Raw genomic sequence first — 25,916 nt, 5'->3', positions numbered from 1 at the left:
CACTCACCAACAGAATTGCTGTGCACGCCCTCAACGGACAGAGTCTCCCACCATCTCATACAGCACCGAAGACATCACACTCATCACCTCCGGAAACCACTCTGAACTCACCTCTTTCCTGATTTTTGATTCTCCCCTCACACCCATCGTCCTTGGTCACCCCTGGCTCACCAAACACAACCCCCGGGTAGACTGGATCCAGAATTCCATTGTGGCCTGGAGCAAGGAGTGTCATGAGTCTTGTCTTGTCTCTGCATGTTTGTCTGTTTCTGGTTCTGTTTTACAGGAGGAAGCAGTGGATCTGTCTAACGTGCCCGCTGAGTACCTTGACCTGAAGGAGGTGTTCAGTAAGTCTAGGGCTGCTTCTCTCCCTCCGCACCATCCCTATGACTGTGCCATAGACTTATTGACAGGTAAATCTCCGCCTAAAGGCAAGTTATATTCACTTTCTGTTCCGGAAAGGGAGGCTATGGAGAAATATATTTCTGATTCACTGGCAACGGGGTTCATCCGCCCTTCCTCTTCTCCAGCGGGGGCGGGATTCTTTTTTGTGGGTAAGAAGGATGGATCTCTGCGACCTTGTATTGACTACCGGGGGTTGAACAACATAACGGTAAAGAATACATATCCTTTGCCGTTAATGTCTTCAGCTTTCGAGAGGTTGCAGGGAGCATCTATTTTCACAAAATTGGATTTAAGGAAAGCTTATCATTTGGTCCGCATCAGGGAGGGGGATGAATGGAAGACTGCTTTTAACACCCCTAGGGGGCACTTTGAATATTTGGTTATGCCGTTCGGGCTTTCCAACTCCCCAGCGGTCTTCCAGGCACTCGTCAACGACGTGCTGCGAGATATGGTCGATCAATTCATATATGTCTACCTGGACGACATATTGATTTTTTCTTCATCTCTCCAGGAGCATGTGCAGCACGTTCGACGAGTGCTTCAGAGGTTGCTAGTGAATGGGCTTTTTGTCAAGGCGGAGAAATGCGTTTTTCATGCACAGTCTTTTCCTTTCCTAGGGTACATCGTGTCGACTGAGGGAGTGCGCATGGATCCTGAGAAGGTTAAGGCTATGGTGGATTGGCCAAGTCCAGATTCCCGTAAGGCCCTACAGAGGTTTCTGGGGTTCGCCAATTTTTACCGGCGTTTCATTTGCAATTTCAGCCAACTAGCCGTGCCTCTGATTGCCTTGACCTCCCCCAAAACTACGTTCAGGTGGTCAGACACAGCTGAGGCTGTGTTTGCCAAACTGAAGGGTTGCTTCGTTTCAGCGCCCATTCTCGTTGCCCCTGATCCATCACGGCAGTTTGTGGTGGAGGTCGACGCATCAGAGGTGGGGGTAGGTGCAGTGTTATCCCAGCGTTCTCCCGCAGATGATAAGATGCACCCGTGCACGTTTTTTTTCCCATAGTTTATCTCCTGCCGAACGTAACTACGACATTGGGAACTAGGAGTTGCTGGCAGTCAAGTTGGCCTTAGAGGAATGGCGCCACTGGTTAGAGGGTTCAGGGGTGCCTTTTATTGTATGGACCGATCATAAGAATTTGGAATATATTAGGACTGCCAAAAGATTGAACTCCAGGCAGGCTCGGTGGGCACTTTTTTTCGGACGTTTTGACTTTACTCTCTCGTATCGCCCGGGTTCTAAAAACATCAAACCCAATTCTTTATCACGCATTTTTGATCATTCAGAACGCCCGTCTACTCCCGAGTGCATTTTACCGGAGACATTAGTGGTCTCCACACTCACATGGGAGGTCGAATCGAGGGTCAAGACGGCCTTAGAAGGGGTAACGCCCCCGCCCAGGTGTCCACCAAACCGCTTATTTGTGCCGGAGGGATTACGGTCCATGGTCATCCAGTGGGGTCATTGTTCTAATGTAGCGTGTCATCCAGGAGTTAAACGCACTAAATTTCTAGTCAAGCAACGATTCTGGTGGCCTCTTATGGCTCAGGACGTCCGTGATCTTGTGTTGGCTTGCTCAGTTTGTGCCGTTGGTAAGACTTCCAATCGTTCCCCGGATGGGTTGCTCCAAACACTGCCAGTCCCTTCGAGACCCTGGTCCCACATCTCGCTAGATTTTATCACCGCCCTCCCACCCTCCCAGGGGTACACGGTTGTTTTGACCGTAGTGGACCGATTCTCGAAGGCGGCTCATTTCATCCCCTTGCCCAAATTACCATCAGCCAAGGAGACAGCGGTTATAGTCGTTGACCACGTCTTTCGGCTTCATGGCCTCCCGATGGACATGGTTTCCGACAGGGGACCCCAATTTGTGTCAAAATTTTGGCAAGAGTTTTGTAGATTGCTGGGGGCGACTGTCAGTTTATCCTCAGGGTTTCATCCCCAGAGCAATGGTCAAACTGAGAGAGCCAATCAAGATTTGGAGCGAACATTGCGATGTTTAGTCTCTAAGAATCCTTCCTCCTGGAGCCAGCAACTTTCAATGGTGGAGTACGCCCACAATACATTACCAGTGTCGTCCACGGGCCTATCACCGTTTGAGTGTAGTGTAGGTTACCAGCCATCTATTTTTCCTAGTCTGGAATCCGAGGTTGCGGTCCCCTCTGCTCACGCCTTTGTCCAGAGGTGTCACCGCACTTGGGCGAGAGCCCGAGAGACTCTTCTCCAAGTGAGGGAGCGCACCAAGGCCAAGGCCGATCGCCACCGGTCAAAGCCTCCCGTATACGTTGTTGGTCAAAAAGTGTGGCTTTCTACCAAGAATATTCCTCTCCGATCCGTCTCTAATAAACTTGCTCCCAAATTTATTGGTCTGTTTACCGTCACCAAGATCATTAGTCCGGTGGCAGTCCGCCTCAAACTTCCTCCGGCGTACAGGAGGATTCATCCCGTCTTCCATGTTTCTAAAATTAAGCCCGTGTTTCATTCCAATATTAATCCGCCAGTCCCGGTTCCCCCACCGCCGCGACTTGTAGATGGGGAACCATCTTATTCGGTCAACCGTACTCTGGACTCAAGGCGGAGGGGACGCGGATTCCAGTACTTGGTGGACTGGGAAGGTTACGGTCCGGAGGAGAGGAGTTGGGTACCTGCCAGAGACATTCTGGATCACACCCTTATCGATGATTACAATCGACAGGTAAGGGAGTCGGGGAACGCCAGGAGGCGTTCCTAGGAGGAGGGGTACTGTCACGGTTCGCAGAGGCATTGTTTCCCTCTTGTCGCGTGTTCTGTGTTGTGACAGCGGTGGGCGTGTATGTGTGTGTGTGTTTGTAGGTGTGTCCAGGCCACGTGGCTCATCAGTGGATCCAGCTGCCACTCATCACTTCACCAGCTGCTGCTCATTCACTTACCCTTTATAAGCTCACCTCATTCTCATCTTCCCTGTCAGATTGTTGTTTGGTGTCCTGTGCTGTGTTGTCTCGTCCTGTTCCTGCTCGGAGTTCCAGTCGTGTCGTCTCCAGTTCCATGTCCGGACCTTGGATTTACTTCTCATCAACACTCCTCGTCACCACCACGCACCACCAGCCGATCATCTCAATCCCTGCGTCACCAGAGGCCTGCCCATTCAGTGACTGTGTTCCATCTCTCTTCTTGTTAATAAAACATGTTAACTCGCATTTGCTTCCCGTGATCAATCATGACAAATACAATAAAACCCATAAATGATTATGCTGAAATTTGCCCTTTTTTGTCAAATAATTTTGTCATTTTAATACCTTAACCAAATGTAGTGTGTTCTTCTTCCCAATAACATACTTCTCATATTTTGATTGTTTAATAGAACCTGAAGTGTCATTAAAAGCAAATATTGTGTAAACATTCCCTTCAGGACATCACTTTTGGCCACTACTGTATATATTAGTAAAGCCAGCCAATCAAACTACAGCTGACAATGTCAGTCAGCACTTGTTTTTTTTGTGTGCAATTTGCATCAAACAGACATGTGGGAGGTCTGATGGTGTGCTGTACGAGACTGAGACTAGCACGTGTATGATTGTCTGGATTAGTTGAGGATAAAGACGACTTTGCTATCTTTACACCAGCCCTCCATTCATCATCTTGACAAAAGCCCTCCACAGAGATATCAGTCTGTGTTATCAAAAGTAATTAAGTGCAGATGACTTTGAAATGTGGCCTGATGTAAAAATCTCCCTGTAAAGCGATGAATCATTATTGGCATATTCATTTCAGGACGTTTCAAAGTTGGAACATAATTGTATTTTTCCACATACATCAAGAAAATCAAGAAACACAGGTAATACTTTATTTTACAGTGTCCTTGTTACATATGTAACATGTAGTAATAACAGTAAATGATGCATAATTACATGCTACTAAACCTCAACCAAATCCTTATCCTACCCTAACCTTATAGTAAGTACATGTTGTTATTTAATATTACCCTGTACATAAATATATAATTACACTGTAACAATGACACCTTAAAATAAAGTATAACGAAACACAAGATATGCTGTAGTTTAGCTTTTGGACCCACTTTCTCTTGACATGCTACAAGATTAATGTGACCTTCAGTATTCATGGAGTAATGAGAAACACCCAGCACAGCGATATCTGTGAACTAGTTAGTTGGTATAAGGTTACCATTTCCAAGTCAGTTTGAAATACAAATAAAATATGATTAAAAACATAAGCCTAAATAAATTTTATAAGTTGGATTATTTTTTGTCTCTGCAAAGAAATGTTCTGTTTCATACTATTGGTCAAAAATGCATGGAAAATTGTAATGTGAAACTAGTTTTTGGTGTAAGAATCCTTTTCTGACATTATAAAGGCCCCGATATACTCACAGCAGCAGTATACTGTTAGTGAACATCCTGCCCACGCTGCTGAAAGTGGCATTTAGATGAATATGTAAATATGTGCTGCACGCTTTCCTCTCAGTAACAAAATAAACACAGCAAAAAAGACAGCAATTAAGAAAGAATCTGATCATAACCATGTGGATATGTTTGCACAAGCTCTGCAATTCAACATTTAGTTCAAGTCATGTCACGTTTATTTATATAAACAAGCACCTTTTACAGTATTAAACATGAAAAAAGTGTCAATGTCGCTTTCAATTTTTAATTACAACTTCAATTTCTACTATAAAGTAAACACCTGCACTCCTGCAGGACTACAGCGGGACTCGATACAACGGAGTGCAGTGCAGACAAGATTTGGCCGAGTGCGGGCATGGGCAGTAAGACAGTCGTATGTGCGGGTTGCGGGAGAATGAAATGAAGATAGCAAACAAATAAATTGTTATTCATCTATTGCACAAAGCAACAAGAACTAAAATAAAATAAAAACAAATTACAAGCACAAGCATAGGCAGAGCATGTGTAAGCTAGCCTTCCCCTGCCTCCTGCTTCTGATTGCTTTTAGAGGGAAAATCTGCCCATAACTGCTGGTCTAGGATCAGTTTTCTCTGTAATAATAGCATACTGGCGAAACATTTAGCAAGCAATCCAGTACGTGTCTGTGTTTGCACTCTGGAGACCATCAAAGGTTTTTTGTAGCATTGAACAATGTAGCCAATCACGAACATATATGTTGATTTCTTGAACGTGTAGACAGCTTCATATTATATTGTAGCTTTTTGAGATCGCAATTAACTAAAATGAGTGACAGCTTTTTTGTGTTTATAAAGGGAGCATTCTGTGCACACTGTATGCCATGCCAAATCACGCATACAGTACCAATGCTTGCTTTTCTTTTAAAGGTCCCGTTTTTCGTGTTTTTTTTGAAGCTCTGATTGTGTTTATAGTGTGCAATATAACATGTGTTCATGTTTCGCGTGTAAAAAAAACACAGTATTTTTCACATAATTTACTTATCTGTATACCGCTGTTTCCACTGTCATAAAAACGGGCTGATGACTTCCTTGTTCAATGAAGTCCCTCCTTCAGAAATACGTAACGAGTTCTGATTGTGCCAGCGGTTCCTGTGTTGTGATTCGACAGCAGTTTAGCGGATCTTGCCCGGAAAGGTCACGCCTCTTACCATAACGTGGAGATGCACGCGCTCAGTGTTATTGTAAACATGTCTTTTATTTTACCCTATCAATTTGAGCCGGAATCAGACCCGGTGATTGGACTGCGGGATGAAAATAACAGCGTTTCGACGACATGGCGACAAACGCACTCTACAAACGCAACTCTTGTGTATTCCTGTGGGCGGAGGTTAGTCAAAAAACTGTTTTAGTGACGTCATTAAAGAAGGAAGTAGAGGGATGTAGTCCAAACTGGCTGTTCGATGTAGGCGACTTCTGTTAAATAAAATATCTCGCTTGGCATTGAACTTTGAGCTTTAAAATTTTACAGATTTTATTTATACTCTAACAACAACATTACACACTAACTAAAGTTTGAAACATGGGATCACAAAGAACGGGACCTTTAAAATTAACAGTGGTTTGTGAATGTAGATGTTTTAATAACAAATAATTTATTGGGAGCAATTAAACTGGGATGTGCAGGTTGTTGCTAGGCGGCCTAACTGGAAACTATTTCATGGAATGTATTGAAAAAAACCAATGCATACTTTTATATGCGGGCTTTTGTGGGCAGGAGTGGGACAAAACATTAATGTTACAATAAAGAGGCTCTCCAGTGTGTTCATGTTTTGACTTGCATTTTTACTTGCATTTGACCTCGACTGAACATAAGAACTGAACTGGATAAGATTTCCAAGTGAAAGAAGGTGGAGCCTCAGAGCCACACCTACCAATTATGTAATTGCAATCGAAGGTGTTTACCATCTGTAGCGAACTTTTCCTGAAAGTTTACTTTGGAAAGCTGTTTCTAACTAAACAAACTTAGTTTTGCCCTTTTGTTTGAAACTATCACACCAGTTCATTCTTCAATTTCACTTGAAGTAGGCCTATATCAGAGCATTAAGTGTACTTCAGGGTACATAATGGTGTAGGATTGTAGAATATGGCCCCTTTAATAAAAAGTGGCAGTGAATTCAACCTCCTACAGCTCACCTTGTGTAAGGTCCCTCTCGGCTGATTGGAACTGTTGGAGAGAGCAGTACAGGTTGGCTCTGTTAAAGTAGGCATGTGCAGACAACGGGTTGAGGCAGAGAGCCTCATTAAAATCCTGCAGGGATTCCGGGACCTTTCGCAGCAGAGCGTGAGTGATGGCTCGGTTCAGGATGGCAGACTCATCTGAGGGGTCCAGCTCAAAAGCTCGGCTATAAAACTCACATGCCTGTGTCCCAGAAAGAAAATGAAACAAAACAGTCTCACTAAATATCTTAGTAGCTCTCGCCTAAAGTCTAGAGAGAATAGTGTGTCAGTAGTGAACTGCCTCTGGTTTTACCTTCTCAAACTGTCCGTTGTAAAAGAACAGGTTGGCAGCATTGAAGTAAGCAAGGGCATATCCCGGGTTGAGACTGATAGCGGTCTGGTAGTCCTTCATGGCACTAGATTTATCCCCTATGAACTGTTGGATCAGACCTCGGTTTGTGAAGAGCTGTTCTGCGAGAGGGTTACACTAAAAATGTAAAAAAAAAAAAAAAAGGAAAGTATTAAAGAAATAAATATATACCCTATATATATATATATATATATATATATATATATATATATATATTTGCTGTCCCCTCAAAATAACTCAACACACAGCCATTAATGTCTAAACCGCTGACCACAAAAGTGAGTACACCCCTAAGTGAAAATGTCCAAATTGGGCTCAATTAGCCATTTTCTCTCCCCGGTGTCATGTGACTTGTTAGTGTTACAAGGTCTCAGGTGTGAATGGGGAGCATGTGTGTTAAATTTGGTGTTATCACTCTCACTCTCTAATACTGGTCACTGGAAGTTCAACATGGCACCTCATGGCAAAGAACTCTCTGAGGATCTGAAAAAAAGAATTGTTGCTCTACATAAAGATGGCGTAGGCTATAAGAAGATTGCCAAGACCCTGAAACTGAGCTGCAGCATGGTGGCCAAGACTATACAGTGGTTTAACAGGACAGGTTCCACTCAGAACAGGCCTCGGCATGGTCGACCAAAGAAGTTGAGTGCACATACTCAGCGTCATATCCAGAGGTTGTGTTTGGGAAATAGATGTATGAGTGCTGCCAGCATTGCTGCAGAGGATTACTGGAACCATGTCCTGTGGTCTGATGAGACCAAGATAAACTTATTTGGTTCAGATGGTGTCAAGTGTGTGTGGCGGCAACCAGGTGAGGAGTACAAAGACAAATGTGTCTTGCATACAGTCAAGCATGGTGGTGTGAGTGTCATGGTCTGGGGCTGCATGAGTGCTGCCGGCACTGGGGAGCTACAGTTCATTGAGGGAACCATGAATGCCAACATGTACTGTGACATACTGAAGCCGCAGGGCAGTATTCCAACATGATAACGACCCCAAACACACCTCCAAGACGACCACTGCCTTGCTAAAGAAGCTGAGGGTAAAGGTGATGGACTGGCCAAGCATGTCTCCAGATCTAAACCCTATTGAGCATCTGTGGGGCATCCTCAAACGGAAGGTGGAGGAGCGCAAGATCTCTAATATCCACCAACTCTGTGATGTCGTCATGGAGGAGTGGAAGAGGACTCCAGTGGCAAACTGTGAAGCTCTGATGAACTCCATGCCCAAGAGGGTTAAGGCAGTGCTGTAAAATAATGGTGGCCACACAAAATATTGACACTTTGGGCCCAATTTGGACATTTTCACTTAGGGGTGTACTCACTTTTGTGGCTAGCGGTTTAGACATTAATGGTTGTGTGTTGAGTTATTTTGAGGGGACAACAAATTTACAATGTTATACAAGCTGTACAGTCACTACTTTACATTGTAGCAAAGTGTCATTTCTTCAGTGTTGTCACATGAAAAGATATAATAAAATATTTACAAAAATGCGAGGGGTGTACTCACTTCTGTGAGATATATATATATATATATATATATATATATAGTATCTCACAGAAGTGAGTACACCCCTCACATTTTTGTAAGTATTTTATTATATCTTTTCATGTGAAGATAATGAAAAGATATATATATATATATATATATATATATATATATATATATAAAAGAATTAAAAAATTAAGAAGAGGAATAAACCATTTTCCAAAACAACCTTTATAGCACAGTTTATATCCTGCAGGGCTGCAAACATGTTGTCCATCTGTAGGCAGGTGACAGCTCTGCCTTCATACGCAGCCCAGTTTTTAGGGTTCACCTCTATAGCCACAGTGAACTGATTCCAGGCTCTCTGGAAGAATCCCAAAACCTGCCACAGAGGACAAGATATTGACATGGCTTAGTGAAAATCAATAGACTCAAGCGGCAACAGGCTGTCTGCAAGATACCGTTCACTCTCTCTCTCGGAGGGAGAGACACAGATAATGAGGGCTAGGATGAATACCAAAAGGAATCAGATATATCCTTGTTTATTTCCTAATGTTAACCTACTGTTCTGTGGTTTGTCTCTGGGCATCAGCCATTAGTACTTCCACATTTAAAAGAGAAAGGTTTGCTTTTAAAACAAGAATTGAACAACAAAGTCAGAGACAGTGCATACAGATTAAAGATACCAAACATGCCAGATAAGTCAAACAAAATTATTCTTTTGTGTGAAATTGAATAGAAGTGAAGCTGTGCCCCAGGAGACTTGTAGAGATTAAGATTTCCAAGGTTACAGATGTTAGCATTTACCAAGCAACCATAGACCAACAAGAATGATTGTGCAAAATATTTGAATAGTTCTGCAACTAATACATTTTAAAAATAACTAATGGTTTTGTAAAAAAAACAAAAACAAAACAACAACAACAACAACAACAACAAAAAGTATTGTCAGTTATGATTACTTTCTTGTGATTCAGTTTTCTTCTTATAATAGGCATATTTTGGACCCACCGGTTGCCCACTGAAATTATTAAGTGTATTACGAGCCAACATTTTATAATAAAGTGATTTATGAATGACGTGAAATTAAAATAGGCAACAGACAGAACAGACCAAGATTTCAGTTTCAGAAACATAAGATAACATGACATGCCCATGTCATCCATCATAATAATTGGTGAGTAGAGGATATCGCTGCATCTGAGATTACAAATGAAGAGTTTATTTGCAAAAACCGATAAACGCCACTTTTTAAAAAAAACTATAACTATATACTGCTGTGCGTTATTCTCCACATATATAACACGTTCTGAACCCTAAATCCGTTTTGTCAGAAAAGCCGGTATTGTCCACTGTCAGGCATCGCAAATTCACGTTTTACAGTAGAAACAGACAAGCGCCCTTGTTGTTTTTGTACAGGAACTGATAAGTCCGTTTTAGCGAATCAGCACACAGTATTAAGGTCAGGTGACAAGGCTTCTAGTCACTTCAAGCTGAGTGAAGTTTTGTCAAAGCTGACTAAAAGTGATTGAGGATTTATACTTTCGACTCCTGTAAGTCCTTGTACACCATACACGACTTACATGTTGAAACCTTGGTTGTCCTTTTGCGTGTGTGGATGCGTGTGTGTGTGTGAGTGTGTGTGCGCACAGTAAGTGGATGCGTGTGTGTGTGTGGATCTATTAGTGTGTGTGGGCAAACGTGTGTTTGAGTGTGTTTTAAATGCAATTACAAAGCAATTACTTGGATTTTGTTTAAGTCTGAAACATGAAATGAGGAGTTATCTGCTTTTGCTAAAAAACAAACCTTTCATATATATAAAAACATACTTTCAATGAAATTTAATTTTTTAATTTACCTGTATTTTTTGAGTTACTATTACTTAATCAAAACAACCCAACTGCAGTTTGATTGATATTACTTGGAATGCATAATAAAAAAAAACATGATTTGTGAGAATTAATAAAAATGGAGTTAACAGTTTTTGCAAATGAACTCTTCAAATATTAATGCCTGATCTTTGCACACAACTAAATACAGCTGCAACATATGCATTTTATGATGCATTAGCAGCACCATGCAAATGTTTTATGTTGCCCACAGGAAACAAGAATAACAAATAAAATCCTTCTACTATCTCAGTTGTGTCACATAGACATCAATGAGGCTAAAAGGAGACTGCTCAAAGGTGCCGTAGAATGGAAAATTGAATTGACCTTGGCATAGTTGAATAACAAGAGTTCAGTACATGGAAATGACATACAGTGAGTCTCAAACTCCATTGTTTCCTCCTTCTTATATAAATCTCATTTGTTTAAAAGACCTCCGAAAAAACAGGCGAATCTCAACATAACACCGACTGTTATGTAACAGTAGGGATCATTAATATGTACGCCCCCAATATTTGCATATGCCAGCTCATGTTCAAGGCATTACACAAGGGCAGCCAGTATTAACGTCTGGATCTGTGCACAGCTGAATCATCAGACTAGGTAAGCAAGCAGACAATAGCGAAAAATGGCAGATGGAGCAATAATAACTGACATGATCCATGATAACATGATATTTTTAGTGATATTTGTAAATTGTCTTTCTAAATGTTTCGTTAGCATGTTGCTAATGTATTGTTAAATGTGGTTAAAGTTACCATCATTTATTACTGTATTCATGGAGACAAGAGAGCCATCGCTATTTTCATTATTAAACACAGTCTGTATAATTCATAAACACAACTTCATTCTTTATAAATCTCTCCAACAGTGTGTAATGTTAGCTTTAGCCGTTAGTCACTGAGCACAGCCTCAAACTCGTTCAGAATCAAATGTAAACATCCAAATAAATACTATACTTACATGATCCGATGCATGCATGCAGCATGCATGACGAACACTTTGTAAAGATCCATTTTGAGGGTTATATTAGCTGTGTGAACTTTGTTTATGCAATGTATATAGAGTCGAGAGCTCGGGGGTGGGGAGCGCGAGCAATTAAAGGGGCAGCAGCCTGATTCGGCGCATTTCTAATAATGCCCCGAAATCTGCAGTTAAAAGAATTAATAAAAAAAAATCTATGGGGTATTTTGAACTGAAACTTCACAGACACATTCAGGGGACACCTTAGACTTATATTACATCTTGTAAAAAATGTTCTAGGGCACCTTTAAATCTCCTGCTTCTTAGATGTTTCTCCTGATGGAAAAAACAGTAATCTTGCATGTGTCTCCTCTAAAGATTCAGAGGAGATTACAACTGTGCTCAGATATGCCAGGATATGAAAGTCTGCAGTCAAAATTCAGTGATCACAAATTCTCCCAAGACCAAATTATCAAAGCTATGCTATCCAAGTTCATTTTTATTTTTTTATTTTACTTTTTTATTTCTCCTAAGGATGTTAAGGGGGAGGCTGAATAAAACTAGATACTTAAATGAAACAGTTGGGAACTTCTGAGTTTAAGTCAGTTAAGCTATGAAAAATCAACCTGTGAGAAATAAAAAGAAACAAGGCAATTATTTTTATGCTACCTGTAAGTTGTATGCCAGGCTAATGCGGGCACTCAAGCAGAGTGGATTGAGATGCAGGGCTGAGAGGAAGTCCCTCTGGGCTTGTTTCCTGGTGTGATTGTGCCCATAATCCATGAAAACTTTGCCTCTACCCACATGAGAATCCTGCAGGAGGGGATCAAGTCTTATAGCTTCGCTGTAAGCATCCACAGCTTCTTGTAACTGGCCGAGCCTTAAAAACAGAGAAAGGAAGTAGATTATTACACTTTAATGATGTGTCCTAATTCTGTTTGCACATGAACATTAGTTGTCTGTTTAAATAAGAACTTTGTCTTGAACAGTCTGTAAAAATGACCTTGCTAATAGCTTGAATTCACCAGAAGTCACACCTTAAAAGAGATCACTTTTCTGTAGTGATCTTCTGATAAGCCATTTATTAGAGAGTGCTTCTTTAAGTCAATGAAAATGAGCAAATGTTGACTCCTATGGATCTGAAAACATTCAGTTCTTTTGTAAATGACAGTTCAGAGAGCACTGTGTCTTGTCAGTGAGCTACTAAGATATTTTATATTTTATAGTCCCTGTAGAGAGATGAGATGTCCTATCTGTCATAGGCTGTTACTCTGATAAAAGTAGGTCTAAATGCTTTCTGGAAGCACTGCAACTTTTGAGTGTTAATCAATAACAATAATGCTCTGAATGCACCATTTAAAAGCAGATCTGCACAATAACTGGAAGAGTTCACAGAGAGCATCAATAACTATTCATAAATATATGAGGTTTCAGGACACCAATAAATGTTGTAGTACTTAGAGTGTTCTTCCACTCAAATGCAATGAGAAGAAAAATATTTTTTTTCTCATCTGACAAGTTCTTTTGATTTAATAATAAAGGGGTCATATAGTACATTTGTATCATTTTCCTCTTATACACTACTGTTCCACAGTTTGGGGCCCATAAGATTTTATTTAAAGAACTATTTTTAATTATGATAATAAAAATGTTTCTTGAGCACTAAATCAGCATATTAGAATGATTTCTGAAGGATCATGTGACACTGAAGACTGGAGTAATGATGCTGAAAATTCAGCTTTGCATCACAGGAATAAATTACGTTTTAAAATATATTTAAATAGAACTAACTTAGTTATCACTGTATATCGCAATATCACTTTTTTCACTGTATTTGGGATTTAAATATTTGAAATAAATGCAGCCTTGTTGAGCAAAAAAGACGTCTTTCACATTTCACACTTGTTTTTCCACACAAAACATTAACAAATCTTACTGACCCCAAACTTTTGAATGTTAGTGTGTATATTCCAAGCTTCTTGTGTCAAAAGCTGCCATAATTTAGCCATACTTTCAGTTGTGCCTTTTTGCAAGTTTACATTAACATAATTTTAAAGTCAAAAAATTGATTTTCCACAATATGACCGCATACAGATCAATACTATATAAATCACCTCTTTACAGTGGTGCATTCAACATCTCACTATAAAGAGCAGAATAACAACTTATCTAAATTCAATGAATTGTTAGTTCTCAGAAATTCTCAGTGAAGAAAACCACATGAACTGCCATGATGGAGTCTCAGAGGGCTCAAAACCTTGATTTTTTATTTTAAACACAATAGACGTTTAACATGCTGTGGAGCAGATATTATAATCTGACTGCTGAGTGAAAATGGTTCTCAACTTAAGCTTGGCAATTTAGCATTGTGAATATCATACTCAATAATAACTAAAAAATAAATGCACACCTGTGGTGAATAACTCCTAGTGCTTGGTGAATTATTACATCCTCTGGTCGGTTCTGTGCTGCTGCCTTAAAATCCTACAACAAAACACAATAATGTTTACTAAAGCATTTTTCACACACTATAAAATATAATACTACTACTAATATTATATTACTACTAATGCTTCAATGATAATGTTATTAAAGTCAATATAACACAAAATGTACTCTAATTCCTTTATTAAAACCTATTCTTGGTCTTATTGTTCAACAGTCCATATTATTCCAAATTATCCTCTCCAACCACCGCTTCATACTCTGACAATCCAATTCCCAGTGGATAAAATCATGTCCTGCCATACTTTTTTTTGTTTCATTTGAAAATATTCTAATTATAGATATAAAAATATGTTGCAAATGGTATTTCATGTTGGCTTTGAAAAGAAATACAGAAATAAGAAAAACCTCACACATGATTCATTGACTGTGCTTTCAAAATCCTTCAGACAAACAGATTATTGAGATTCAGAGGCCTGATGCAATCAATGCTTCTTTTTCTTTATAACTCTGACCTACCTGAAGGGCACTGCTATAGTCATTCAGCTCCACATAGAGAAGGCCACGGTTTATCAACACTCTGAGCTCAAGCTCCTTCTTATAGTCCAAGAGCAGCGTAATGCTGTAGTCTCTGAGAGCCTTGAAGATTAAAGAGAAGTAATGCGGAGGACGAGAATAAATATGCAGAAAATGCAAATGCAGAAGTGCAATTGTGATGAAAAGACATCCTGCATTTGTATACGTTTCTGTATATATGATCCCGCATACAATGCTGATTTGAAAAAGCAGATGAAAAGTAGGGACATGAAAAGAAACAACGTCACCAGCTCATAATCCCGCAGCTCCTGAAAACATACGGCGCGGTTGTAATAAGCAAATGAACAGGTACTGTCAACATGGATTGCCATTGTCAGATCCTCCACTGCACTCTTGTATGCCTAAAAAAGATGATAAATGTGCAACATTTCTCTCAAATTTCACAGAGAGCATCAGCCTCAAGCGAGAGATAATTACGCTCAAAATCGTACTATTTTTACTAACTTTCAAATAGAATTTAAGAGCTCCTTTATACAAGTATGCTCTGACACACTTGGGCTGGATCCTGATAGCTTCATTACAGTCGAGTACAGCCTTTGCATATCGTCCTTCAGCCCCATAAAGGGCAGCTCGGCTTAGATGCACCTTGGAGAAAAACAGAAAAGAAAAAAACATGTTTTAAATCTGAACATTGGAATATGATGATGCATTATCAGTTCAGACAGACCAAGCATTAAGCTTGAATCAAGGTGTACCTGATAGAGGTTGGGGTTGATTTGGAGTGCTCTGTTAAAGTCCTGAACACCTGTGAAGTCTCGTAGATGCACGCGGCACAGGCCTCTCTGATGGAGAGCCTCAGCATGGTCTGGGTTCATTCTCACAGCACTGTTAAAAGCATCCAAAGCCTGGAGGAGGAGAGAGTCTTCACTCTCCTACATTAAAAAAAGGTGATGAGAGAATAGTGACAGACATGGTTGTGATTCCATCTGTTTCGTTTGTAATGATCACATCTTTAGAATCTGATGAAATGCTACTTCTCCGTTATTGTTTTTGGATGGGAATCACAGATAATAATGTGTATTAAGAAAGTGAATAGGGTACATTTTTTAATTGTTTTAATGTTGATTTTATTGTTCAATTTATTACCTGTAACAAAAGCATTTGTGTCATGTAGCACACGCCGATATGATAGAAGACCTCCGCAGCCTCTTGTGCAGTTTTGAGTTTAGTTTTATTGGTACCCAGAAGCGACAGGGCCTTTCTGAAACTCTCTACTGCTTCCTGTGTATGACACAATATAAACCCTGGAAAACTTGCAGCATTGAAAGATTACAATACTGCCTACTAAGGGACAAAAAGATACTTCATCAGAGGTAATGGAAGTTATAGAATGCTGAAAGATAATACTGACTTTTGCATTTACATTTACTGTATGCATTTAGCAAACGCTTTTATGCAAAAGCGACTTGCACTGCATTCAAGGTATACATTTTATAATTTCATGCATTCCAGTAGAATTGAACTGATGACGTTGGCATTGCTAGTGCCATGCTCGAGTGTTTGAGCTACAGGAATAATGAGCTTACACATTCAATTTTAAAATAGTTCAGCAAGACAAAAGATGAAATAGCTATTGCACACACACCGCATTTCTTTTAAATTCTCTAATATGACAAGTTGCTATAAAGCAATAAAATAGAAATATTGCTTGGCAACTGTAAACAGGAAACAGCTAGGCAAGAGACAACATTAAAAAACATTTTTTTTTCATAAAATACATATTTTTTCATAAAATAAATTAAAATATTCAGTAGTTAATCTAATCTGATGAAAAGTGACCGTAAAGACATTTATAATCTTACAAAATATGTTTTTATTGTAAAAAACAAACAAACAAAAAACGTCTTGTTTTTTTTTGTAACCTCTGTTCCCTGATAGAGGGAATGAGACATTGTGTTGATGTGATGGCACTAGAGGTCGCAGTTGGGAGCCCCAAAACACCTCTGATATTACAGAAAATGCCAATGAAAACTGGCGAGTGAAATTTGCAAATGCCACTCCCCCAGGCATATGGGTATAAAAGGAGATGGTGGGCGTCCACTCATTCAGGTTTGTGCTGAGGAGCAGAGACAGTCTCCTGGCCATTTCAGCAGGTAGTTCAGCATTGTGGCAGGAGGGACACAATGTCTTGTTCCATCCATAAAGGAAACGGAGGTTAGTAACCAAGACTATATGTCAGTCACTTTGAAATTGTGTCAATCTGATGAAACTAGGGGTCCCCTATGGAAAATGCCACAACTGACTGAACTGTTTTACGAGGTTTGGCAGTGCAGATGTTGGCTAGCTACTGTGTGTCTGGTTACAAGTGCACTCGCTATGTCGTTACCCTCCCAGTGCCCCATGTAAGCAGCATAGTGACTTGTGGAGCAAGGTTCTTTCTAGGGGAAGACAAAGGGTTTACCAACGGGGAAACTGAACAGTGGAGAATACATCATATGGGATTATCATCAGGCAATCAGCACATATGAAGCACTTAGCCCAAGTACAAGGGCTCATCTGAAAAGGGGCATACCAGGAATACTGGGTCTGGTAGCGAACTCCTCCGCCGACTTTGACTTGATAAATGCTGAAGGCTAGAAGGGCGTCCAGGGTTTACTGAGAGTGGGGAACTCATATGGACCAATAAGTGCACATTATCACCTCAAGGAGAGGAAAGGGACTTTGTGCAAGCAATATACCCAGCCAGCTGCCTGTAGTTTATCTGTTCGTACTCAACACACAGGACGAAACTGGTTCAACCCAGAGGTTGTAAAACATTGCAAAGGTAATGGGTGTAGCCTAGCCTGCTGCTCTACAGATGTCTGCTAGACAGGCACTGTTCGCTAATGCCCAGGAGGATGCAACACTCCTGGTGGAGTGTGCTTGCAGTCCTGGGGGGCACAGCACATCCTGGGCCTGGAATGCCAAAGAAATTGCATCCACAATCCAATGAGCAATCCTCTGTTCAGAGACAGCCTTCCCCTTCCATCATCCAAAGTAGACAAAGAGCTGCTCAGAGCACCTGAAGCTCTCTATGTGGTCCAAGTAAACACACAGGGCTCACTGGACACAGCAACGATAAGGCTGGGTCTGCCTTGTCACAAGGCAGCGCTTGCAAGTTCACCAATTGATCCCTAAATGGAGTAGTGGGAACTTTGGGCACATACTGTAGCCCGGCCTGGGTCTCGATTAGGTCTGGGATTACGTGAGAGCATGCTGGAAAGAACTCAAGGTACGTTTTACTAACAGAGAATGCCTGCAGGTTCCTAACCCTTCTCGATGGAAGTGAGTGCAGTCAGTAGGACTGTCTTCAAAGAGAGGGCACTAAACTCAGCTGACTCTAGGGGCTCAAAAGGGGCTCTATGTAGGCCCAGCAAAACTACAGAAAGATCCCAAGAGGGAATAAGGCATAACCTTGAGGATTTTTCTCTCCCTGCGCCTCTGAGGAAACTGATAATCAGCTTGTGCTTCCTTAGGGACTTACTGTCCAATGGATTGTGATGTGCCGCTATGGTCCCAAAGGGACCAGGCGCGGGTGCCAAATTCTGCCCTGTCCCTGAGAAAGAAGGTCCTATCTCAGGGGAATCCACCAGGTAATGGCTTGTATGAGGAGAGTGCGCTCTGAGAGGCCAGTACAGTGCAACAAGTAAGACTTGTTCTCCATCCTTCCTGACCTTGCACAGTATCTGTGTAATCAGGCTCACTGAGAGAAATGCATATTTGCACAAGGGAGCAAATTTTGGTGGTTGGCGGTTTATATACACCACCGTCACCATGTAGTGCCTTCCACGCCTCTGTGAGCTACTTATGCACTTCCAGGAAGGCTGTGAACTGCACTCCAAGCCCAGGAACCAATCATTCAACCGCAAGCATTCAAGGCACGGTGAAGGGATCCACTCAAGTCCAATGTCCGCGGCGTACTGGGCAAGCATGGCTGCCAACTCAGCATCAGCCTCAAACTGGGCAACCATACCAGATGGCGGGGACCCAGCTGAGTCTTCAGAATCAGAAGGCATAAGACCACCCTCCAATGCTGCGATTGAGAACTCATCATCCTCTCGAGCCCCGAATGAGAAATTAAGCTCACCCTCACGTGAGCCATCAAACTCATCTGGAAACTTGGCCAGGCAGAAGAAACGTGCCAAGGAATGGGAGGCTTGTGGGGATTCACCTGGGGGGAATGCTTCCATTGTCATCCCCAGATCACCTTCAGTGCTTGCTGCCAGTGACAGAAGGATCAGGACAAGGAGCAACTGAGGTGACTTTCTCCCTATATAAGAAAGAAAGTGTGACCACAACATCCCCATGGTCATGTTCTCGCAATGAGAACATGCACCATCCACGAAAGCTGACTCAGCATAGGTACAACCCAAACACATGAGACAGCAATCCAGCATATTAAAATGATTTCTGAAGGATCATGTGACACTGAAGTCTGGAGTAATGATGCTGAATTCAGTTTCCCATCACAGGAATAAATCAGTTATTTTAAATTGCAATGATATTTCACAAAATTACTGTTTTACAGTATTTCTCATCAAATATATGCAGCCTTGGTGAGCATAAAAAAATTTGAACTGACTCCAAAAGTTTGAATGGTATTGTATATAACTATAATGCACAGCCTCTAGTTTATCACTTTAAGGCCCCGGTATACTTCAAACGAAATCGAAGAACGAACTGATGTGACGTCTTTTCGAACAAAATCAGGCCAAAATGAAGTTCGTTTTGTGTTCTTTTTGGAAGTTCGAAACGGCTTGCCAAAGCGAACTTTCAGGAAAAGTTCGCTCCAGCTGCAAAACACCTTCGTACTACCATTGGTCAGTGACGATAACGTAATAGGAGGTGTGTGCTGAGGCTCCGCCTTCACTCGTGTGGAACGTGTCTTTAACTCATTTCGTGTGTTTGAGTTCGTCGAGGTAAGAGCTCCGCAGGTGAAAACATGAACACACTGGATAGCCGCTTTATAGTACAAAATGAAGTTGTGCTTGTAAAAAAATGAGGCACTAACACTGTTTTTCATGTTTAATACTGTAAAGCTGCTTGATTTTAATCAATCTATTGAATAAAGTGCTATATGAAGACGTGACGTGTCTGGAGTGCTAATTTGCAGAGCTCGTGCTAAAATGCCCATGCTGTTATGATCAGACGCTTTTCTGATGCCTTTTATAAAAAATGCATGCTGTTTTCTCATTTTTGTTGTGTTTATTTTGTTACTGAGAAGGAAGTGCATGGCACATATTTACAAATTCATCTAACCGTCGATCTCAGCAGTGTGGGTGGCGTCAGATGTTCGTTTACAGTACATCGCTGGTCACACATTTCGAACTTCGTTTTACCCCTAAAAGAAGAACAAAAAAGAACTTTGTTTGAAGTATACGGGAGCCTTTAGTGTACTTCTAAAATTGCTAAAAATAGTATTATTAATAATCACTTGAGTGTTGGTGTCTTTGGAGAAGTTTGTTTGATGTTTTGCTGGCTTAGTTCTGCCATGACTGAGATACACCCTGCACAGGTCTCTGACTCACTGTGAACCTGTATTCCCTCATCAGCATCCTCCCTAGAAGAATGAGGTGTGGAAGAGAAGGGCATGTATCGACCGCTTCCTCGAGACAGACAATGGCATTGGCATCATTCCCCAGGAACGATTGGATGGCAGCTTGCTGGACCGGTGATAAAACCAGAGCTGTGAAGGAAAGGAGGAGAGGTTTACAGCTTGGTCTAGTTGTTGTTATGGCAACATAAACCACATTTCCCTGCAAGGTTTACTTCACCCTCAGTTGAGCCAGGTGGCCTAACATGATTTAATGATGCTCATTAAATGATGGGCAGAGATAAGAGCTGAGATATTTCAGGAACTTAAAGTATGCTTGCAATTTGCTTTAGAGTGAAATTAACATAAGATCATCATTACCTGTTTTCATTTCCGCTGCATACCTTATGCAGAGGGTAGCCAGGTCAAATTGATTCATTTCATACAAGTACTTTCCTCTAAAAAAGGATAGAAAAGAGTAAACATCTTTTCTCTATATCAGATATTGTCTACACTTTATTACAGTGTAATTATACAATTAAGGGGTACACTTTATTTCGATGGTCCACTTTAGACATTCTACTGAAAAGTAACTTTGCAACTACATGTCAACTAACTCTCATTAGAGTATTTGTAGACTGTAGTAGACTGTTAGGTTAGGGTTAGGTGTTAGGGTTCAGGTTACCAGAATAAGTTGATGTACTGTTGGGGACCATCAAAATAAAGTAGATATTAAGCAGACAGATATTAAGCAAGCAGATATTAAGCAGACAGTCAACTAATACTTTATAACTAATACTGAGAGTAAAGCCGGGTGCACACTGTGTGATTTATAACAGTCCTTTACGATTGTTGCTTGTCAGACTGTATGAACATGATCCTCATGTCACACTGTGGGATCTAAGCTGTCATTTATGTCAGACAGTACGACAGTCAAAAAAACGGAAAAGCACATGAAAACTCGTCCGGAGTTTTGCATCATCAACCCACGCATGTTCGGTGACTGTGAGCTGCATTACACACAGGACTGAAATGGTGGCTAACAAAGACATCTCTAGCGTTAATTTTGATCACGGCTTGTTTTGAAAAACGAAGACATTTTGATGTTTGTTGTAGGAAAAGTCACACTGCAGGACTGTGTGCCAAATTTCGTTGGAGGAAAAATTTGTTTAATTTTCGGCTGTCGGTGAACATGTCAAACTAGCAATGAAAGACTACAGATTTTAGCCTAGGATTACAGGAATCTTTTAGGATTCTCAAAATTTGTCTCAGATGACCAAATTGTAGCCAAAATCGCACAGTGTGCACCCGGCTTAAATTGGCATGTAGTCACAAAGTTACTTATAGATAATAGAATGTCTAAAGTCTCACCCAGTTAAGCACTGACAAATATTAATTAACAACGTACTTACTATAGGGTTAGGGTCAGGAATAGGGTTTGGTTTAGAGTTAGTTGCTTTTAATTATGTATGATTTATTCTTTTTACTGCAAGTCCATGTAACATGTGTAGCAAAGACACTGTAAAATAAAGTGTTACCCAGATATTTAAAAGCAATAAGGGCCTGTTGCCATGGACCAAGTCAATGTTAGATTTTTAAATTGACACAAAAGGAAACAAGGTTTTGAGGGACAGAAGGTTTTCATGTCTAATTTCCACAGCCCATGGTTTCCTTTTTATTTTTGTATTTTTTTGAAAAGACATTATCAGTTAACATTACAGCCTATTGAACAAATTGTATTTCTATCCTTCACATCCTTGCATTAGATTAATTAAGACCTAGAGAGGAAGCATATTAGGTTTTTAATCTCTAAGAACCAAGCAGCAAACTCAAGAACTAAGAGAAATAAAATATTCAAGGTCATGCAAAGTTTTGCAAAATAACCTGTCCAAATAACCTCATGATGTGCAGATCATAAGCATCTGGCTTCATATGTATGGCTTGAGTCAAATCCTTCACCGCTCTACTCAGATTATTCACCTGTGGAAAAATACAAGTTTACTAGTTTACAAAATTACTAGGGCTATAACCACAACTATGCACAATAGTAACAGTGATGCTTTTTTATTTTAAAATGAATACACTGATAAAACATTTATTCATCTTTTTTATGTGGCACTTCAAATCATTCAACATCCCCTTACGTTGTAATAGGCTCTGGCTCGGCATACATAGGCTTTTACATGGGTGGGGTCTGCTTTCAATGCATTACTGAATCTTTTGATGGCCTCATAATTTCGGTTCATCTTCAGCATGCAGATCAGTCCCAAACTGACATGGGCAACAGCCGCAGTTCTGCTGTGACATTAGAGAGGTGCACACAGAGAGGAGAGATGATGACTCAGATACAATTTCATTGATTTTAGCTTAACTCATGGCTGCTCAGAGACTGTCACATTTTACAAAGAAAAAATCTTTTGAAAAGTGAGTTTCAAAGAGTTTCAAGCTTCAGTAAACTTATCCTCAACTATGGCCTGCCTTTGGTACACTCGTTCAACAAAAGAAAATGAAGGTCTTTTCGTCGCAGAGTGGAGGAGGCTGGGACATCACCTGTCAAGTTTAATCACAACTTCAAAGTCAGCCATAGCCTGCCGCCAGTCCCGGAGTGCCGTGTAGACCAGACCGCGGTGCAGGAACGCACTCAGGTTTTCTGCGCTGTCATTGATCAGAACTATGACACACATACATATATAGATAAAACATGGCTAATGAGATGATCTGGATTTTTTCTGACTTCTTAGCATAAAGTTCTGGCATATATATGGAGCCATATGGTCTCTGAGGATCTCAAATGTACCGCATTCATTATCTTTCAAAGTGTCTGCCAATAAATTGCAGTGTAGTTATTGTAATACAGTATTTCAAAGTGCTGAATTGAGTGCTGCATGGCTCTATACACAAAAAAAGTCTTTGAGTATTTCTTTTAATAACTGCAATAAAATATGAAATAGTTCTGGAGTTTTACATTGCAATTTATTACAAGCTTAATGAACATTACATTAAAATTGCATTTACTTTAAAATGGTCATTAATCCACATGGAATGGAATCCAAAGTTTGTCAACATGTGGAACTGGTTGACTGGTTGACTGGTTTGCTCCAATATTTTATATTGCTTCATATACTGCAAAAGAATATGTTGATAAATTGACTTAAAGTGCATTTTCTGCAAAGTATTTTCTGCATGGTATGTGTCGCAAAAGTAGGCTTGGTGCCGAAACTCTAGTCATGCCTACGCTCCTGTTACACTGCACCATGGTGCTTAGGTGGGCAGTGTGAAAGTCTTTACTGATGAAGCTGTTCAGTTTGTAGGAGACAATAGTGAGAAAATATTCCTGTAAGCTTCAGAGATCAAAGCAGCAGATTACAGTTGCCAAAATCATACAAGATAAGATTGGATGGCTCTTATTTGTTCTCCTGGCTGAGTAGTGATATTAACATCCTCATATTACCTGATTCAACAGATGCAGCTGTCTGTGATGAGATGGCCACACTGATCATGTTTAATTGTGTGCAGAACGGTTTCATTTAAAGATTTAGATTAAAGACATAAAAAACAGGATTTCCCTCCCCGGACTATTTATGAAATCTAAGCTAAAAAAAGGCCTTAGGAAACAAACTGTTGACATACAGTATGAGTTCAGCAATATAAAATTGATCTGAATGGCATAGTTCAGAAAACTGTGGTGTGAAATGTTTATGTTCGTATTAAAATCTCTGACTTTTGAATGCAAACTTCATATCACGCCAAATCTGAGCACATTTTGAGACATTTTGTTTTGCAGTTCTAGAAGTTACATGAAATTACTGAGAAGATACTGAGAAGCAGACACAATCTCATTGCTGTTTAGAAGAAACAACTGAGAGATCTTGTTTCTGACTTTTTCTTTCCTATGGGCTTCCTAAAAAAACAAAAAATAAAGAAAAACACCCATGTGTAACATCAGTAAAGTGTACTATTTGTAATATTGCCTTTCCTACTGTGTTCTCAACATAAAGTGTCAGACCTCAGCAGTTTACTTAAAAATGCCTATGGATGTCAGTTTTCATCAAGGCTCTCATGTTGGCAAGGTATCTTTATATAGAGAAACTGTGAAAGAACTAAAATTTTCATGTGTTATATCAAGCATGTGCATTACCAGATGTGCTGAGATCCTTTAAGGCCATCTCAGGCATTATCTCCCTCAGCAGACAGCCTCTGTGGTAAAACGCCAACCAATCACTGGGATCCCAGTGCACAGCCAGAGAAAAGTCCTCAATAGACTTCTCAAACTGACCCAGCTTGGAATAGATCCTTCCTCTGTATGTTCTGCATTGAGTGAAAAAATATAATTGGATTTACAAATCAACATAGATGTATTGTAGCTAATTATATTTAGTGGAAAACAAACATTAAAGGGGTAATTAACCACTGGCAAAATGGGTTTTTAATTTAACTTGGCTGCCTATGTGGTAGAAAGGCCAAAAAAAAAAGATTTAAAAAAAAAATGAAATCAGTGCTACCTGACTAGGGAAAAGAGAGAAAAAGGGCTGTTGTCTTTCTATTTTCCAAATAGGTAGGAAAACTTCAACACCCATAATGCACTGGGCATGTTGCCAACTAAGGCCACTCCCAGTCTGCTCACAAAATACTTCTTAGTAAACTTTTAGTCACAATGGTGTTGACCTGTCTTGTTCCCAAGTGCAAGAATTCAAAGAGTTAACGTTTAGTGGGAGTGAGTTACTTTTGGTTTTCAGTGCATTGTAGGCAGTGGATAAAGGCTGCAAAGAATCATAAATATGAAGAGAATACCACAACGTACAATCTGAAAAACCATTATGGCTTTTCACACTGTGCTTAATCCTGCGTTATCGTCATTCTAAACAACTGCTTTAAACCCTGGGTAAAGGAACGTTTCACACTTGTAATTCAGAAGCGAGGATAGTATCGCTTTTTATCCAGGGTTATGAAACCTTGGTCTGCACTGCGGTGCCAAACTTGTACTTTAGCAGTGTCTCATTTCATTTAATATTGAAGGCTGCATCCTCCAGAGGACGCATCCAGTGAAGGATGTGGTATACGGAGTGTCCTTAACCAGAATTAAAAGAGACGTCCTTCGTAGGATACACGGGCAGGAAAGGAAACAGGAAGTATCACGTTGCTATGCCAACAAGTTCACGGCAGCGTCGTTGCGCTCTCACAATAGTTAAATGAAAGAAAATTATTTATAAATTTGGAAAGTAATTTGAAAAGAAAATGTATTTGTTTTATTTTGGGTAATGCTTGATGAGCTGTGGTGTATGCAACCTTCGAATGCGACCTCCGGGGGATGAACCTTCGAAATGAAACTTGTGAAAATCGGTGAACTTACACTTTGAGCATACTGAATGGGGTATATAATCCTCATAATTTTACTGACCTTGCTATAGCATTCCCAGGTTCTTGCTTTAGTATTAAGGTGAAGTCTTCCAGGGCCACCATCCATTTGGAGCTGTTGAAATACTGTATTCCATGAGCCATCATTGCATCTGTCCTTGTTGAGTCGATGGTGAAGGTCTGGTGGTCAAAAAGGATTTATTTTGAAATCTTACATGTGCCATGTATACTGCAATCATTGAGGCAATAATTATGCAGCTATTTTCTATAATCCACATTGTCAGCACTCATTTGTGAATTCAAACAAATCT

At 40.4% G+C, this 25,916-nt stretch overlaps 1 protein-coding gene across 5 annotated transcripts in view; it reads right to left on the bottom strand.

The window, feature by feature from the left end:
* Positions 1 to 25,916, bottom strand: part of ttc6 (tetratricopeptide repeat domain 6) — a 50,484-nt gene that overhangs the window by 7,301 nt on the left and 17,267 nt on the right. For 3 of the 5 annotated variants that reach the window (XM_048190952.1, XM_048190955.1, XM_048190956.1), the window contains 17 exons: positions 25,649 to 25,785; positions 24,389 to 24,558; positions 22,801 to 22,921; positions 22,395 to 22,548; positions 22,148 to 22,230; positions 20,632 to 20,708; positions 20,246 to 20,403; positions 15,825 to 15,959; positions 15,434 to 15,610; positions 15,183 to 15,323; positions 14,966 to 15,079; positions 14,661 to 14,780; positions 14,107 to 14,180; positions 12,366 to 12,576; positions 9,074 to 9,226; positions 7,300 to 7,473; positions 6,963 to 7,188 (listed from right to left, as the gene is read on the bottom strand). In XM_048190952.1, the coding sequence (XP_048046909.1) occupies positions 6,963 to 7,188; positions 7,300 to 7,473; positions 9,074 to 9,226; positions 12,366 to 12,576; positions 14,107 to 14,180; positions 14,661 to 14,780; positions 14,966 to 15,079; positions 15,183 to 15,323; positions 15,434 to 15,610; positions 15,825 to 15,959; positions 20,246 to 20,403; positions 20,632 to 20,708; positions 22,148 to 22,230; positions 22,395 to 22,548; positions 22,801 to 22,921; positions 24,389 to 24,558; positions 25,649 to 25,785 (2,425 nt within the window). The remainder of the gene's footprint in view (positions 1 to 6,962; positions 7,189 to 7,299; positions 7,474 to 9,073; positions 9,227 to 12,365; positions 12,577 to 14,106; positions 14,181 to 14,660; positions 14,781 to 14,965; positions 15,080 to 15,182; positions 15,324 to 15,433; positions 15,611 to 15,824; positions 15,960 to 20,245; positions 20,404 to 20,631; positions 20,709 to 22,147; positions 22,231 to 22,394; positions 22,549 to 22,800; positions 22,922 to 24,388; positions 24,559 to 25,648; positions 25,786 to 25,916) is intronic. The other 2 variants (XM_048190954.1, XM_048190953.1) reach the window with 2 other exon arrangements.

Source organism: Megalobrama amblycephala, linkage group LG5 (genome assembly GCF_018812025.1).
Source record: "Megalobrama amblycephala isolate DHTTF-2021 linkage group LG5, ASM1881202v1, whole genome shotgun sequence".
In the NCBI taxonomy this organism is placed as follows: domain Eukaryota; kingdom Metazoa; phylum Chordata; class Actinopteri; order Cypriniformes; family Xenocyprididae; genus Megalobrama; species Megalobrama amblycephala.
The sequence above is the reverse complement of the archived record's forward strand: the minus strand, read 5'-3'. Positions and strand labels throughout refer to the sequence as shown.